The sequence below is a fragment of the Camelina sativa genome, chromosome 15 (assembly GCF_000633955.1).
Source record: "Camelina sativa cultivar DH55 chromosome 15, Cs, whole genome shotgun sequence".
NCBI lineage: Eukaryota > Viridiplantae > Streptophyta > Magnoliopsida > Brassicales > Brassicaceae > Camelina > Camelina sativa.
In genome coordinates this window covers 25,400,434-25,417,323 of record NC_025699.1, presented here as the reverse complement: position 1 = coordinate 25,417,323, position 16,890 = coordinate 25,400,434, and the positions used below count along the sequence as shown (strand labels likewise).

The window sequence follows — 16,890 nt, the reverse complement described above, 5'->3', positions numbered from 1 at the left end:
GGATTGGTTGTCCTTCATTTCTCACATCATTATCAATTCTATCACCTGTTTTATTCCTCTTTGATGACTTAATTGGTTAAAAATCACATTATTTATTATTTGTGATTTTTGTCCAAGGTTTTGCATAATTTGGTTGTGGAGTACGATAATTAAACCAAAGAAACTCAAGGATTAGGAAAGTATTTTGTGAAGGTACATCGGAGGTGGTAGCTGCTGGGAACGATGGTTGTGAGAAGGTGAGTACAAGTGAATTCGACGTTGTTTGGTTCGTATCCTCCTAATGGGTGTTAGGGCTGTCAATTAAATTTGATGGGCCTGTAATTGGTCTTATTTTGTTAGGCTCAATATGAAAACATTAAAACAATGGCCTTTAAGAATAATAGAGGACATGTGTCAATTATATAATAAGCCAGATGTCATGTTCTCAGTAGAAGTTCAGAAAAACCTTCTCTTATTATATAAGATACAAAAGTTAAAACAGAGAAGGTAATATATTTTCTTTGATTTCATTATCATCATTTGCCCTATTTCGAAAATGTTAAGAATGGGACAGGAATAAACAATTTTGCATACTTAAGGCAGCTTGTTCAACAATCCCATAAAGGAATTAAAAAAAAAAAAAAAAAAAAAAAAAACTAAAAATTTAATAGATTTTGATTTCATATCCATTTTGTTTCACCATATAGACATAAGACATGAAGAGAGCTTCTTTGCTGAAAGCATGTGAATTCACACATGATTATATATCTTATAGTTATGAGCAATCTTGGCATTGAAGTTTTGTGGACTCAAGCTAACAACATAACTTGTTACGGTGAGAAGCCTAAACTGTGAAATTTGGGATGGTTCAAAAGCCAACGGTCGATTACTTTTGTTTTCTTGATTCTGAACTAAACTTGTTCTTGGATAATAATAGAATAAAATTAAGAATGAATAACACAAAACTATATGAGAAATCTTGAATTAGTTTCTATTAATTTTTCTTTAGTATGTGTACGAAATTTATAGGCATTTATAAATGGCCTAAGATGTTAAGAATCGAGACTCTGTATTTAATCAAAGACTTGGAGAGAGATTCAAGTCCATCTTCAAGATCTTGAATGCATGACTCTAGCACCTGAACATCCTCTATCTTCAAAGTCTTTTCAGATTGAAACTCGGAGTCCACCCTTGTAAATTCGTTTTCTTGCACTTCACAGCATGAGACCTTCTTCTGGTTCATTAGCTTTGAGACCAATGACCATTTGCCACAAGACTTTGATCCGGACATGAAGGAGAACAGAGAATAAAAAAGGGTCACTGTAATAGTTTCAGCTTCTCCAAAAACTGCCAAAGATTCGTCATTACATTCTTGGTCTTGTTTGACCTTCAAACTCTTGAGGACCTTTTGGAATGACTTCTTTAGGGATCTTCTTGAGGCTAAGTATTTCTTGACCTCTCCAGATAGATCTCCTCGCTTTCTTCGTAGAATCGATTGGATCTCCATGAGACCCTCTTTCATCTGAGACAAAGCATCCTTGGAAATGTTGCAAAAATCCAAGATCCGTAGAGATCCATCAAGAAGCTGCTCGACAGCTTTCTTGTTCTTCTCTTGAGATAGAGCATGTTGTGTGACAGGTAGACGAATAAGCTTGTCAAGAGACTCGTGTAGATCCTGAAGTTTGTCAAGTTTTTGGCAGATAGAGGAGCTGGAAGATGTTGAAGCTTCCTCGGAAGATCTTAATCGGGCCAACTGCTCATCTACATGAGCAGCTTGTGGGTGAAGTCTAGAGGGAAGGCTGTTTGATCGAACATGGAAGGAGACTGCCATTTTTGTTGATCTTAAGTTATTTGTTTCTTGATCAAAGAGAAGATGTTGAGAGAGCTTAAGATGTTTGTTCTGCCTTCTCAATGCCTCTCCGGTCGATACTTATATACACCATTAGGAAAGAGAGATTATGAGGTTAAAAAATTCGAATCATCAATGCAATGTTCCCCTTCCAAGGTGGCAAAAAGCATCTTATCTAGTATAAAAATAAAATATCTCTGCAATATCTTTTGCCAACCGTCCTCACAGCCAAACTTTTAAATTTCTTAAGGCATTGAGATGCGCTGCGTTGCATGAGTGCTTATTTAAAACATGAACGAGAGCTGGCTTGTCTGCTCTTGAGGGTTATGCCATTCGTGCAGATCTCATCCTTACCTCTCAACATTTTTTTAAGAGAGAATAATTAATTAGCCTCGTTTCAAGTGTTTCACATTTCATGTTAACCTCAAGAATACAACGTGGCAAAGGACAAGGCACAGACAATGCTGATTCAAGAATTTGAATCTCAATTCTCAAGTATTAATCACGTTGAAAATGCCGCAATTTATCCAGAAACCATGTTATGTGATTTAATGTAAAGTGTAAGAAAAGAAAAGAAAAATGTTACTCTAATCTTTAATCTCTTAAAAATTCTAAATTGATCCAAATCATGTGCTTACCATATGATATCACACGCATGCATTATGCTTATATTTAATTAAGAAATATAAAATAACTATGCTTATAATGGTGTTTTCAGGTGGAGGAAGATCCGTAGCCGTTGATAAAGGCATGTGAACAAATTAAATCGTGTGGAGGTTTATAGATATAAAGTCTTTTTAAACATGAATATGCAAAAGAAGTAAATGTTTGTTTCCTTTGTCGTAAAAAATATAAAATTGTAAATTTCAAGGGTCGAAAGATGCTTGAGTTAATTCATTCTGTTTCCTTTTTTTCATTTTTTTTTTAAAATCCACAAACATGTAAAATACAATTTTGCACGGGATTTCACTGCAACTCCTAGAAAAGTAACAATTATTGTGAAGAACTAAAAGTAAAATATAAATTTTTAAAATAATTTAACAAAATTGACTATGAAGTTATGTATATTTCTTAGAAAAAAAAGTAATAACAAAATAAAAAAATGAGACGGAGAAGGCTGAATTGAAAGATAAAATTGTCATTATTTCGTGCAAAACAAAAAAAAATCGTCATTATTGTTGGTTGGAAAATGGTAAAATGAAAAATCCAAATGAGTTGCAAGTTGAAGCTTCAACATGAATATAGGATGGAAGAGGAGTATTGGTGCACAAAAAGTCGAGTGCAATGGATACAAGCAGGCGATAAGAACACCAGATTCTTTCATGAGAAAACAAAACAAAGAAGAAGCCATAATCGTATCACCACCATTCAAGATGCAGATGGTAATATTCGCCAAACAGATGAAGAAATCCAAGAGGTTATTAACTCATATTTTACTGATATATATTCCTCTTCAGGCAGTGAGCATATTGAAACCATTCTCCAATATCTCCAACCAAAGGTATCTGATGAGATGAATCAAAAGCTTACTTCATTGGTCACAGAGGAAGAAATATACAACGCCTTATTTAGCATGAATGTAGATAAAGCGCCAGGACCTGATGGACTGAATGCGGGCTTCTACAAATATCATTGGAATGACATAAAACCAGGTGTGATTAAATTTATTACTCACTTCTTTGATACTAGTTATCTAGACCCAAAGTTAAATCACACTCATATCTGCCTCATTCCCAAAGTTGAATCTCCTACGCAAGTTAAGGATTTTAGACCGATTAGCTTATGCAACATAGCATACAAGCTAATCTCTAAAATTTTGGCAGATAGACTCAAACCATGGCTGCATGTTTTGATATCTGAATTTCAATCTGCTTTTATACCTGGCAGACTAATTACAGATAACATCATTATTGCTCATGAACTACTGCACTCATTGCATACCAAAAAAATCAAAACTCCTTTCATGGCATTGAAGCTAGATATAGCCAAAGCGTTTGATAAAGTTGAGTGGAGTTACATTGAAGCTATCCTAAAAAGATTAGGTTTTGCAGATAAATGGTGCCATTGGATAATGAAGTGTATCACAACAGTATCTTACTCAGTGCTCATCAATGGCTCCCCTTCCAAGAAGATCATACCACAAAGAGGATTGAGACAAGGTGACCCTCTTTCTCCTTATTTATACCTGTTATCTACAGAAGGGCTCTCATCTCTTATCTCTGAAGCTGTTAAAGCAAAACATATACAAGGCTTCAAGGCAAGCAGAAATGGTCCCGCCATATCTCATCTGCTATTTGCTGATGATTCTCTTCTTTTTTGTAAAGCTGAAGAGGAGGAATGCCAGAAAGTTTTGGATCTTTTAAGAACCTATGCATCAGCCTCAGGTCAACACGTCAATTTTCAGAAGTCGGCTATCCTCTTTGGTAAGAATGTCCATCCAAATACTCAACAAAATATTATGAACTCTACTGGAATTACCAAAATTGGAGGCGTTGGGAAATATTTGGGATTACCAGAGGCAATCGGAAGAGATAAAAGTAATGTGTTTGCCTATATATCTCAGAGATTGCAGAACAAACTAAATAGTTGGTATTCCAAGCTACGTTCACCAGGAGGGAAAGAAGTGTTGATCAAAGCTGTTGCTACTGCCCTACCTACGTACACAATGTCTTGTTTTTTGCTACCTAAAAAAATTACCACTCATCTTACAGGGCAAATACGGAAGTTTTGGTGGTCTGGAGCAAAAGACAAACATAAAATACCTTGGGTATCATGGTCTAACTGCTCTCTGGTTGATTTCATTCAAGGGTTGCTTTCTTCAAAAAATGAGAATTCTCCGAAAGATTATATTTTCCCATTCATTGGCTGGAGAATATGGAAAGCTCGCAATGATCTTCTTTATAATAACAAAAGAGGGGCAATTCTAGATATTATAAATAAAGCTCTCATGGACCACAGGTTATGGAGGGAGGCCAACAGCGAATCAAGGCTCCACGCAGAAGCAAGCAAGGATAAAGACAAGAATCAGGTTCCCACTAAATGTGTGGACTTAAATCAAATCACTTCATTTTACTGTTATACAGATGCATTATGGCTTAACAATCAGAGTAATGCTGGAATAGGATGGGCACTGCATAATGAGCAAGGCAAATGTATCTTGAAGGGATCTTCATCCATTGAACCTACCAGCTCGGCAATTGAAGTAGAAGCCATTGCACTTAGGGAAGTTCTCCTCCAGACCAAGCGTCTTGACTATCATCCAATTACCTTCTGTGGAGACTCAAAGGTTATATATACATATTTGGAAAAGACTCAGAAACAAGATTGTCCACTGGAACATGTTGGAGAAGTTCAAGGATACTTGGAGGACATACTTGCTATGAGTAATAGTCTCCATAAGTTTAAATTTGTTGGTAGAAATAGCAATGTATTGGCTGATACACTAGCAAAGGAGGCTAGAGTTAAGAATTCTCCTTTGACCATCTCTTGGGTTTGTAATGTATGATCAAACGATGTATTTATACTTTATAATAGAAATGTTGGCCGACAAAAAAAAAAAAAAAATCCAAATGAGTTGACTCAATGGCAATAGCCCAAATAATTTCATTACATTTAGTTTGGAGAAAGAGAGAGAGTAAAAATATACTAATGCTATCACCCTTTAAAAAAAATCGAACATTTATCTATGTGTTTTCCCATGTCACACCTTCTTAAAAGTCCCACCGATATTAACTGTATGATCAAATATTGAAAATACACGACCAATTCAAAATTAGAATTCAGACAAGATCCTTATTCATCGATAATGACACGTGAATGCACACGGAGACTTTAAAGGTTCACACTAAATTTCTTGTGGTACCATTAATATTGTTTCCCACTATATTTATCTACTGTAACAAATGTGTGATTTTAAAGAAAACAAAGCATAATTTCTTGAATCATTTCAATTTATCTTCACCCTACAAAGCAGAAATAGAGTTTACTATTGTAGAGTACGTGTGGCAATTTCAAAGTAGGTGGATATGAATCTTTCACCGTAAATTTGTTTTTCCCATGAACTTTAAAATGTTTAATGAAGAACTATATAATTTGAGAGAAAAATCTCACCATCTGGGTTTGAGTAGCATTGGTCACGGGTTCGAAATTTAACATGGTTTAAAATAGTTTTTGGGCCTAACAAGCTTTTAAAATTACTCCTGAATTATAAAAAAACGAAAAGAAAAAAACTATATAATTTGAGAATTTTCTGCTTTCTTGTTTCTAGGATGAACTTTTTCTTGGATGATTAAAGATTCACATATAAGAGAAATAAGATGTTTAAAACTGAGACTTTAATATATTTCTATTAATTGTTCCTTTTTGTACAAAATTTTGTAGGCATTAGTGGTCTAAGATGTTAAGTATTGAGACTCTGTATTTGATCAAAGACTTAGAGAGAGACTCGAGTCCATGTTCAAGATCTTGAATGCATGACTCTAGTATATGAACATCTTCCATCTTCAAAGTCTTTTCAGATTGGAATTCGGAGTCAACCCTTGTGAATTCGTTTTCTTGTGCTTCACACGTAACTTTCTTCTTGTTCATAAGCTTTGAGACGACTGACCATTTGCTACAAGTCTTTGATCCACACATGAAGCAAAACAGAGAATCAAACAGAGAAATTGTGACAGCTTCTGCTTCTCCAAACACTGCCAAGGATATGTCGTTGCACTCCTGGTCTTGTTTAACCTTCAAACTCTTGAGGACCTTTTGGAATGACTTCTTTAGGGATCTTCTTGAGGCTAAGTATTTCTTGACCTCTCCAGATAGATCTCTGCGCTTTCTTCGAAGAATTTGAAGATGTATTGGTCTGTCTGAAGTAGTGTCTGTGTGATTCAAGATGTGATACAAGATGGCTGTTGTTTTATGTGCGTGAGAAGTTTCTAGAAGACTTGAGAAGGCAATATTGAAGGACGGTTTGAGGATAAATTGAAGAGGAAAACTACTATTTCTTTGGTTGATTAAATTGGAGTTTTACAAAGAAAAGGAAAATAGCAAAAAGGAAAAAGTATTTTTCTTATGAGATTTGGAAATCTTCTCCTATGGTGATTAGGAAGTATTGATGGGTATATAAGGAGGTGTTAGGCACGTCCTAAAGAAGCAAGAGAGCTGAGGCATAAAGGTGAGAATCCTAGAGAGCTTTCTGTTGGTGTGCGGCTTAGTTTCGCGGTTTGGTGCTTGTGTTGTTCAAGCTTCTTTGTTCGTCGGTGTGACGTGTGTGTGAAGGTTGCTCAAGAGAGTTGAAGATCTGAAGTCTAGGCTCAGGGGGAGTTTAGCCCAAGGTTAGGTTATCTTGGTTTGAATCTAGGCTTGGTGTTAGTCTAGTTAAGGGTAGAGAATTATCCTTAAGATTTCATGTTATAGAACGGAGCGGTGAATTAAGAGGGTTGTGCTTAATTTACGCGTTTGCGAATAGGTTGTATTTGCTTTCTTGTTCTAGTGGAATCGAAATCTGGACGTGGTCCCGGGGAGTAGGAAAAACCGAACCTCGTTAACAAAGTTCTTGTGTTCTTTACTTTCTGCTCTTTATTATTGCCTCATCCGCATTTACAAGTGGTATCAGAGCGGGTTCTCGATAGAGATTCAGTCTTGTTTCGGGTAGATCAAGGGTGAGGGTAGTTTAGGAAGTAAGGAAGAGCTTTGAATCAGTTGTGATGACTTCATACAGAGAAGGCACGTCTATGACAAGACCACCGTTGCTTGATTCATCTAATTATGGATATTGGAAGGTTCGTATGCAAGCGTTTATTAGTAACCTTGATGAGGATTGTTGGAATTCGATTGAGCTTGGTTGGGAGCCCCCTAAATTCGTGGATGATAAAGGAGTTGAGTGTCTTAAGCCAAGAGATAAGTGGACTGCTGCAGAGAAAAAGCTATCAAGTTGCAATTCGACAGCCAAGACAGCGATTTACAATGCTATTGATTCAAGCCACTTCAAGTTAATCTCTCAATGTGTATCAGCTCAGAAAGCGTGGAAGTCATTGGAGAATATGTTTGAGGGTACTTCAAGTGTCAAGAGAACTAAGTTGGATATGTTGGCTTCACAATTTGAGAATCTAAGGATGGAAGAAAAAGAAACTGTGGCTGAGTTCAGTGCTAAGTTATGTGATATATCTAATGAGGCTTTTGCTCTTGGAAAGCAGTACAAAGACAAAAAGCTTGTGAAGAAGCTGAAGCGATCGTTGCCTGCAAAATTTGAGTCAAAAATTTCTGCAGTTGAAGAAGCTCATAATTTAGATGAGATGGCTTTTGATGAGTTTGTTGGGATTCTTAAAGCTTTCGAATTAAGCAAAGCATATGAAGCTGAAGGAGTTAAGAAGAAAGATGATGAAGTTAAGGAAGCAATAAAGAAGGAAGTTGACATTGGAGTAGCTCTTAAGGTATCATCTTGTGAAGATTCAATGGCCATGTTATCAAGACAATTTGCTAAATTTCTGAAGCGTAAGGGCGAAGAGAAGAAAAGTAGAATGGGTGAAGAGATGAAGACTTTATCAAAGAATGTTCAATGTTTTGAATGCAAAGGATATGGTCATGTACGGTCTGATTGTGCTAATCTACAAAAGCATAAGAAGAAGGCTATGAATGTTGTTACTAGTGATTCTGAAACTGATTCAGATGAAGAAGAAGATCTGAAGAATTTTGTGGCGTTTACAACTTTTGAAGATAGTTCTGAATCAGCGTCTGCAACAGTGTCTGCAACTGCTTCTGAATCTGCAGCAAAACCTGCAACTGCAGCAGAGCATGAGTCTGAGAGTGATAGTGATTCAGAGGATATGAGCTATGAAGAACTTGGTAAGAGTTATGAGAAGTTGTATGCACATTGGCTTAAGGTAGTTGAGGATAATTCAGTTTTGATTAAGGAGAAGCTCGTGTTAGAGGCTAAAGTCGTTGAAGCAGAGAAACATGCAATAGAGAAGGGCGAAGAAGCATTACAAGCTAAAGTGCAGCTTGAAGAAACTCAAAAGAATTTGAGGATGCTTAATAATGGTACAAAGAAGCTGGATCATATTCTAAGTATTGGCAAGACAGATAAGTGTGGTCTTGGATATGAAGGAAAAGTTTCAAATTCAGATCCAGTGTTTGTTTCAAGTGGAAAAATCACGTCTGCTTCAAAGCGTATTTCAGAGACTACTACAGAGGCTGCTTCAGAGACGATATTTGTGAAAGAACGTGGTACAAAATTTTCTGAATTGCAGAATGCACCTAGACAAGTGTTTCGACCTGTTTGTCATTATTGTGGTGTTGTTGGGCATATTAGGCCAAGATGTTTCAGATTGTTGAGAGAGAGAAGCCGAATGGAGAATGCTTATGATGTAAGGTTTCATGGTCCTACATGTTATCATTGTGGAGTTCAAGGACATGTTAAGAGGAATTGTTTCAGATTCATTCAAGGAGTTAATCATGGAGGTCTAAGGCGCAACAAGATTTGGGTTAGAAAAGATGAGTTCTATGGAGGTTGTGTACTAGGCTATCAACCGCGTATTGCAAAGCGGGGAGAATTTTCCTGTTAGTTTTGACCATGTTGTGACTCATTCAGGGGGAGAATGAAGATGTGTCTGGTGATGTTGTTTAAGTGTTTGAACTGATGAGTTCACAAGCATAGTCAAAAAGGGGGAGAATGAAGATGTATTGGTCTGTCTGAAGTAGTGTCTGTGTGATTCAAGATGTGATACAAGATGGCTGTTGTTTTATGTGCATGAGAAGTTTCTAGAAGACTTGAGAAGGCAATATTGAAGGACGGTTTGAGGATAAATTGAAGAGGAAAACTACTATTTCTTTGGTTGATTAAATTGGAGTTTTACAAAGAAAAGGAAAATAGCAAAAAGGAAAAAGTATTTTTCTTATGAGATTTGGAAATCTTCTCCTATGGTGATTAGGAAGTATTGATGGGTATATAAGGAGGTGTTAGGCACGTCCTAAAGAAGCAAGAGAGCTGAGGCATAAAGGTTAGAATCCTAGAGAGCTTTCTGTTGGTGTGCGGCTTAGTTTCGCGGTTTGGTGCTTGTGTTGTTCAAGCTTCTTTGTTCGTCGGTGTGACGTGTGTGTGAAGGTTGCTCAAGAGAGTTGAAGATCTGAAGTCTAGGCTCAGGGGGAGTTTAGCCCAAGGTTAGGTTATCTTGGTTTGAATCTAGGCTTGGTGTTAGTCTAGTTAAGGGTAGAGAATTATCCTTAAGATTTCATGTTATAGAACGGAGCGGTGAATTAAGAGGGTTGTGCTTAATTTACGCATTTGCGAATAGGTTGTATTTGCTTTCTTGTTCTAGTGGAATCGAAATCTGGACGTGGTCCCGGGGAGTAGGAAAAACCGAACCTCGTTAACAAAGTTCTTGTGTTCTTTACTTTCTGCTCTTTATTATTGCCTCATCCGCATTTACAGAATTGATTGGACCTCCATGAGGCCCTCTTTCATCTGTGACAAAGCGTCCTTGGAAATGTTGCACAAATCCAAGATCCTTAGAGATCCATCAAGAAGCTGGTCGACGGCTTTCTTGTTCTGCTCTTGAGCTAATGCATGTTGTGTGGCAGGTAGACGAATAAGTTTGTCAAGAGACTCATGTAGATCCTGAATGTTGTCAAGTTTTTGGCAGATAGATGAGCTGGAAGATGTTAAGGCTTCCTCAGAAGATCTTAATCGGGCCAACTGCTCATCGACATGAGCAGCTTGTGGGTGAAGTCTAGAAGGGAAACTGTTAGAGCGAACGTGAAAAGAGACTGCCATCTGATTATTGTGTATCTTAAGCTCTTTGTTTCTTGGTGAAAGAAAAGATGTTGAGAGAGCTTAAGATGTTTGTTCTGCCTTCTCAATGCCTAATACTTATATACAACACATGCAAGATAGGTAGAAAGAAGCTCTCTTGGTAGTAAAAAATATTGCAATGAGATATCTTCAAAGCTGGCTTGTCTGCCTATTGAAGGCAATGCCACACTCGTGTAAATCTCATGCCTATTTTTAAGGAACTATATAATATTATTCTCTGTGAAGTTTCAGATTACAATATGCCATACGTATAAATCTCTCCGTGTGATAAGCTGTTTACAGTAGCTTACACCTTACACGTTTGCATTATGATTATATAAATCAAAAGAAAGCCTATTTAGACAAATGTTATAATGGTGGTTTGGTTTGGATGAAGTAGCGGCAAGATCCGAATCCGTAAATCATGCCATGTTAACACTTAACAAAACCACAAAGGATTACTTAACAGTTAACACGTATTCTAAGGATATCTTTTTTAATTCATACAACCCGTGTGGAGGTTCAGAGATGCCACATGATATGTCTATGTCATAAAAGAAAATGTTCTCACTGCCAAAGATTAAAATAATTGTATCAAGTTTCTGGAAATCTAGAAACTGTTTTGGTTCTTTGATGATCATTCTTGAAAGAAGAAATTAATCACAATCTTGTATTCATATATTTATGTGTTCCTTCTTACAAGTATATTACTATTATCCACAAAATGTGTTGGCTTAGGGGCCTAAGATGTTAAGAACTGAGCTATATTTGATCAACGACTTTGGAAGTAATCTAAGTCCACCTCCAAAATCAACTGTGCGTGACTCTAGGATCAGAACATCCTCCATCTTCACGGTCTTCTCGGATTGGAATTCGGAGTAATATATCCCTTGTCTTCACATGTAACTTTCGTCTTGTTCATTAGCTTTAATTTATGCAGCTGACAATTGGCTACATTTTCTTTTAATTTTCTTAGCAAGTCCTGCCAAAGTAAGTTCCTAGTAAGCCATGTATGCAGAAGTCATAACTAAGAGACTAGTCTGCAAGGTCTCTGCTCAATTGAGTCTATCTAAGACCTATGGTGTTAAAAGTATACATGTGTACTTGCCGAAGATCCTTCTGATTGAATAGCATAAAGAAAGGCAAAGCAGAAAGAATAATGAATTCACAACCTCCAATAAGACATTGCTCTAACGACTCAGACAAATTTGGGACCGAGACTTGTACTAGATTATTTGTCTGTCCTCAAGTGGATAATATAAACAACTACGCTAAGACAAAATATCTAAGCTAGTTGAGAACATTTTTCCAGCATCAGTCTCAAACCATCAAGATCTTGAAATGAAGACAACACATAAAATTCCAAATTAGGTTTCTTGTTACACCATTTGCAAATCTAACTAGAGAGATAGGATCAAAAACGTGTATATCCTTCATTTTAATCGGCGAAACCCATCCATACTCTTTCTGACTTTCTCCTTCACAGTTTCCTTATCTATGTGGACCTTAATACGACACCATTTCCATGTTTAGCTACGTCCATTGATTCAACCATATGTAATGATTTGGCTTTAGTTTAGTAATTTTCTTTTCTTCTTGGAAACTCCATAGATATAGAAATGCATCTCATTCAAAGTTTAGGTTTTTTTTTTAATGGTGTAGTAAAAAAAGACTATCAATAGTGTTACATGGAATTTTCTTCTGTTACAAACTTACAAAAGATACATAAAAAGTTGAGTAAATAGTACTATTTGCTACACGCTCTGTTTCTTTTACAAAGTAACATTGAAGAACAGTTAATATGTTTATTTCTTGACATATATTTACCAATTTAATAGGTTAACTATTGGTGTAAGATTCTGTAGCCACGGGCTTATACTCAGCAACTGGTCAGGTCCCCATTCTACTCCTTGTTTAGGTAATTGTAGCTCTGGTAAGCTTCCAAAAGGCAGCTTCAGTGATGAAGAAGTTTCTCTGGTCTCTGCTTCTCTTTGTTTCTCTTCGTTTTTCGCGTTTTCTTGAATCGTTAGGATCTTGTTTGCTTCTTCCATGGCTGATTCTTGAGGAACACGGAACGAAGTCATCATCATCGAGTTTTCTTCTTTTCCAACGAATGAGATCGTCTCAGAAGACGAGAGAGGAGAGTTAGGACATGTTTGATTCATCTTAGCTTCCATCTCTGCTCTTTGCTCCAATACTTTCAATGAAGTGGCTTTTCTATATATCTTACACAGCACAACGTCCTGCAAAACAAATTGATCACAAGATGAGCAACAAAGCTTTTTTTTTTTTTTTTCTTTCCTGATTCACATAATGGTTTAAAGACTTTCTTAAGGTACCTTTGGTAAGGTGCAATTATCAGGCATCCGAAACTCGTTCATGACCCAATCAGTCTTGCTTCCTCCTGGTGCTCTTCCTCTATAGAACACAAGCGTCTTTTTGAGCCCAATCACACGTTTTGGCTCAGACAAACTTATGATTTTACGATCGGATCCAGTTGCTTTCCAATATCCTTTCTCAGTTGTCCTGCTTGGCCTCCCTCCGTTCCCATGCTTTCTTTCCCTTGGCACAAAGAAGTACCATTCTCTCTCTCCGAGGATTCTCGATAAGCCTGTGATAATAAATAAGACTTTTAATACAAACCTAGAGACAAAAAGAGTTTTAGGGTACTGGAGAAGCCATGTACACTTACCAGGTAAGTCCCATGGATCATGACGATAGATGTTAAGGAAACCAATGACTTCGACATTGGATCTTTTCCCGTAAACCATGTTCTTGAGGTAGAAATCAAGAAGCTCTTCCTCGGTTGGATGGAACCTAAAACCCGGGAGCTCAGTCTCTTTTCCCATATCTCTCTCACCGTCCCTAAGAAACAACACTTGTTGTGTGAGTTTGGTTCTTTTAAAAGCTGTGTGTTAAGTGTAAAATGTTGTTGGTGGTTTACTTAGGTGATGCATTGAACATTTATATACAACTAGGACCCAATGTGTTATGTGAGAGATTTTCTTTGTGTGATGGGGCATCACTTTGATGGAGTAGACTAAGTCAAGAGAGGAAAAAAAAATAGGTGGATGAAGAATGATTTAACATATTGAATTTGGAAAAGTTTTTTTTTCTAATTTGATTATATTTTCGACCATACTTTGTTTTAGAGGTTTGTGCTGTTTACTTGGAAGGAGAAGAAGAAGAGATGGAGCCCACGCGCTTTTATCTTATGAGAATTTAGAAATGGTCATATGGAGTATGGACTCGTGAGGATTGGACCAGAGCTTTGGTTCTTCTGTTTCTTTGCACTGTTCTTTATATATATGTATATATATTTATTATTTATTTTTTTGTGAACATATATTAGGTATTTTTTTATTGTGAACAAGAATAAAAACTTTTTGATCGTGGGACTTCCACCATTTTGTTTAATCTTCGGATTGACTTGGGAAGTCTCCTCCAAAGACTTGAAGAGTTGAAGACTTTTTGTCTTTGTGGGACAGACAGAACCTTAAACTATTTGCTCCTTTTTATTTTGTTTTCTTACTACCCATAATTGATTAGATAAATAAATTTTAAACAAAAGTTATAAAATTTTATTGACCTTTTCTTTCATAAAATTATTAACAAAATTCCCGATACAAATAGACTGATGTGGTAATTAAATAAATTGTAACAACATTATTTTTATTTCATCAATAATATGATTGGACAAAACAAATTAATCAGGCTTTAAAATAATCTAAAAATATAAAATAAACTAAAAATATAAAATAATATAAAAACATCAATTTAGCTTCTTAATAAGAAGCCTTTCAATAATCTCTAAGAAAATTATGTGTAAGTTTTATTAGGCATATCTTTTCTTTTTTTTGGGTAGAATATTTTAGGCATATCTTTATAGTACCAATAGTTTGGTGTTGTTATCTTGCCAGCTTCTTATCATATATATATGGTGTTGTTAGTGTTGGAATCTTAATTCATTGAGAATCTAAATTCAGCACTGAGAATGCATATTAACAAAATCATGGTTTTTAAATCCCTTTAATAATACGATGGAGGATGCATATTATGAAGTATGAACCATTTTAATTATTCCTAGTAACATTATGAACTGTCATAATTTTACTTATCTTCGATCATAATTAAGTCATAAAATCTTAACAGCATATTATATATTATCGGGGGACACCACACTTCAAATTGCATGAACCTCAAGTGTTATTGCAGTACTTGAAGGGTACCCTCCAATCCATTATCCTCCACACATAAAATGGTTAACACCGTAATTGATCTCAACAATCAATAGTTACATTATTTTAAGATAATCTTAACTTTTGTTTGAATAACTAGTTTGAACCCATAAAAAAATTTGAATAATTAATAAACTCTTTAGAATATGTTTTTTTCGCTATCTTTTGATAGCTAATTAGTCTGAAGAACCTTCGGCTGCATTTATAAAAGACTCAACACGACTCAAACATCAATTTCATGGTAGAAACGTCAAAGATAATTAAAAAATCGCGAATATTTCTGGTATCTCCAATAAACCTACATCAGTAGATCTTTGTAGATATCAAATTTATAAAAAATTCAATCGTTTTCCTTGTTATCAACAGACCAAACAACACTATAGTGAGTTCGACTAGTGGGGCTTGGAAAAATACATAAACATATACTATATGACAAACAAATGAAAGTTTCTCGGAAACTGCAGGATAGCAACTTTTACTGTAGAGTTTTTGTCTTCAAATGCCCAACATTATTCAATAAACAGAACATAACAAAATATCAACGAAACTTCCCAATTTAGAAGCATCTATTTTTACACTTTATAAACCAAACTAGTAAAACTGTAATCAGGTTTTTTTTTTTTAACCAGTAAAGTGATTTGACTAATAATTATCCAAAAGGAAATTACCAAATGCAAAATAATGTAAAAACTAAAGTAACTTTACTTCACTGGTTTTGTCATATCATACAAAATTGTTTAACCTACAGAGTTATTAAAACGGTTTAAACATCATATACACTATCACATTCTTGTGCTCTTTTGCGATTCATGAATGTGGTAATTGGTATTCAATCAAGTAGAACTAACAACTTGTGAATCCTTTTTTTGTGGACAAACACAACTTGTGAATCCTATGATTAAATTTACAGTCATAACTTCATTTGCAGAGCCATTCTTTTACAGTTTTTCCCTTGGCAATAAAACTACCAACGTTCTTCCGGTCAATTCTCATTGGGCTACTAGTCCGGACCATAATCTTTTTAACCAGTGCTTTAACCGGTGACTCTCCTCTTACGTTGCTGTGCTTACCGGATCCAGAAACAACTACAATCTCAGCAGGAATCACACATTTCTCTTCACTAAATCGAAGTCTAATCTCATCCATCCATTGTAGCATTATCAAGTACGACGCGCTCAAGTGCATACCATGTAAATCCAACTTACACTCTACCGCCGCGTTCCACTGAATTGCTTCATCTAGAACTGATGACTGAGTCAATTCGCGGACCAGAAGCGCTTCTTCCTCATTCAGAATAGTAAGCAGCTCGGAAAGAGAAACCGGACAGTTATCCAAGTCTTTCAACAGTGACATGACTGTAGGACAAGAATTTAAGACCGTGTTATACGTCCTTATTGACAAAGGAACATTACAACCCTTCAATTTCTGTAACCAAGAACCCATTTGGGGAAGAGCATCATGAGCTCCATAGGAAGAAAGAACCATATTGGAACAAACTGTGTCGATTCTGTGACCTTCTGTTTCCATTCTCTGCACTATTCTGTTCATATCATCAAACAATCCCAATCTTCCATAGCTGTATAGAACAGACTTATATTCAAACAACCCTGGCTTTATCTTATCTACTCTCATCTCCTCGATAACTCTTTCTGCATCATGAGATTGGTCCATGTTGCATAATCCAGAAACCATAGACTTGTAAGCTTGAGTTTTAACATAAACTGAGGAAGATCTTTGAATGATCTCTCTCAAACGAAAGCAGGCTTCGTTGAATCCTTGTATAGATCCTTGTTTAGAATTTGATTCAACCAAATTGCATAAAAAGAGAGCAAAGTCACGCTCACTTGACTCCAGCCTTGACACCGCAGTAGAAAGTAGTGTTTCCGATTCAACAGATCTTTCTTGTTTATTGAGCAGAGCGACAAGATCAGCAATGAGTTTAGGATTCCAATCAAACCACGACGCTTCAGTGATTTCAGAATACAACTGAGGAGCAAAGAAGGAGAGATGGGGATGGGAAGTGTGATCCGAGAGGAGATGAGAGA

At 36.1% G+C, this 16,890-nt stretch overlaps 3 protein-coding genes across 4 annotated transcripts in view; all 3 read right to left on the bottom strand.

Annotated features, from left to right (window-relative positions):
- LOC104747511 lies at positions 963–1,871 on the bottom strand. The gene has a single exon (XM_010469155.1). The coding sequence runs from the start codon at positions 1,808–1,810 to the stop codon at positions 1,013–1,015; it is 798 nt and encodes a 265-aa protein (XP_010467457.1). The 5' UTR covers positions 1,811–1,871; the 3' UTR covers positions 963–1,012.
- Positions 12,276–13,716, bottom strand: LOC104747510 (NAC domain-containing protein 35). Its single transcript, XM_010469154.1, has 3 exons — positions 13,300–13,716; positions 12,947–13,218; positions 12,276–12,850 (listed from the first exon to the last, which is right to left on the bottom strand). Exons 1-3 carry the CDS (start codon positions 13,454–13,456, stop codon positions 12,431–12,433), a joined length of 849 nt encoding a protein of 282 aa, XP_010467456.1. The 5' UTR covers positions 13,457–13,716; the 3' UTR covers positions 12,276–12,430.
- Positions 15,684–16,890, bottom strand: part of LOC104747509 (pentatricopeptide repeat-containing protein At2g17033-like) — a 3,396-nt gene continuing 2,189 nt past the window's right edge. For both annotated transcript variants that reach the window (XM_019237175.1, XM_019237176.1), the window contains one exon: positions 15,684–16,819. In XM_019237175.1, coding sequence (XP_019092720.1) covers positions 15,764–16,819 — 1,056 coding nt within the window. In that variant the 3' untranslated portion in view covers positions 15,684–15,763. The remainder of the gene's footprint in view (positions 16,820–16,890) is intronic.

Bases quoted from the DNA above. Each gene is read 5' to 3' on its own strand.
- LOC104747511 (XM_010469155.1), bottom strand. From the start codon at position 1,810: ATGGCAGTCTCCTTCCATGTTCGATCAAACAGCCTTCCCTCTAGACTT.
- LOC104747510 (XM_010469154.1), bottom strand. From the start codon at position 13,456: ATGGGAAAAGAGACTGAGCTCCCGGGTTTTAGGTTCCATCCAACCGAG. The intron at 13,219-13,299 runs GTAAGTGTACAT...TTATTATCACAG, and splicing joins TGATCCATGGGACTTACCTG to GCTTATCGAGAATCCTCGGA. The intron at 12,851-12,946 runs GTACCTTAAGAA...TTTGTTTTGCAG, and splicing joins ATAATTGCACCTTACCAAAG to GACGTTGTGCTGTGTAAGAT.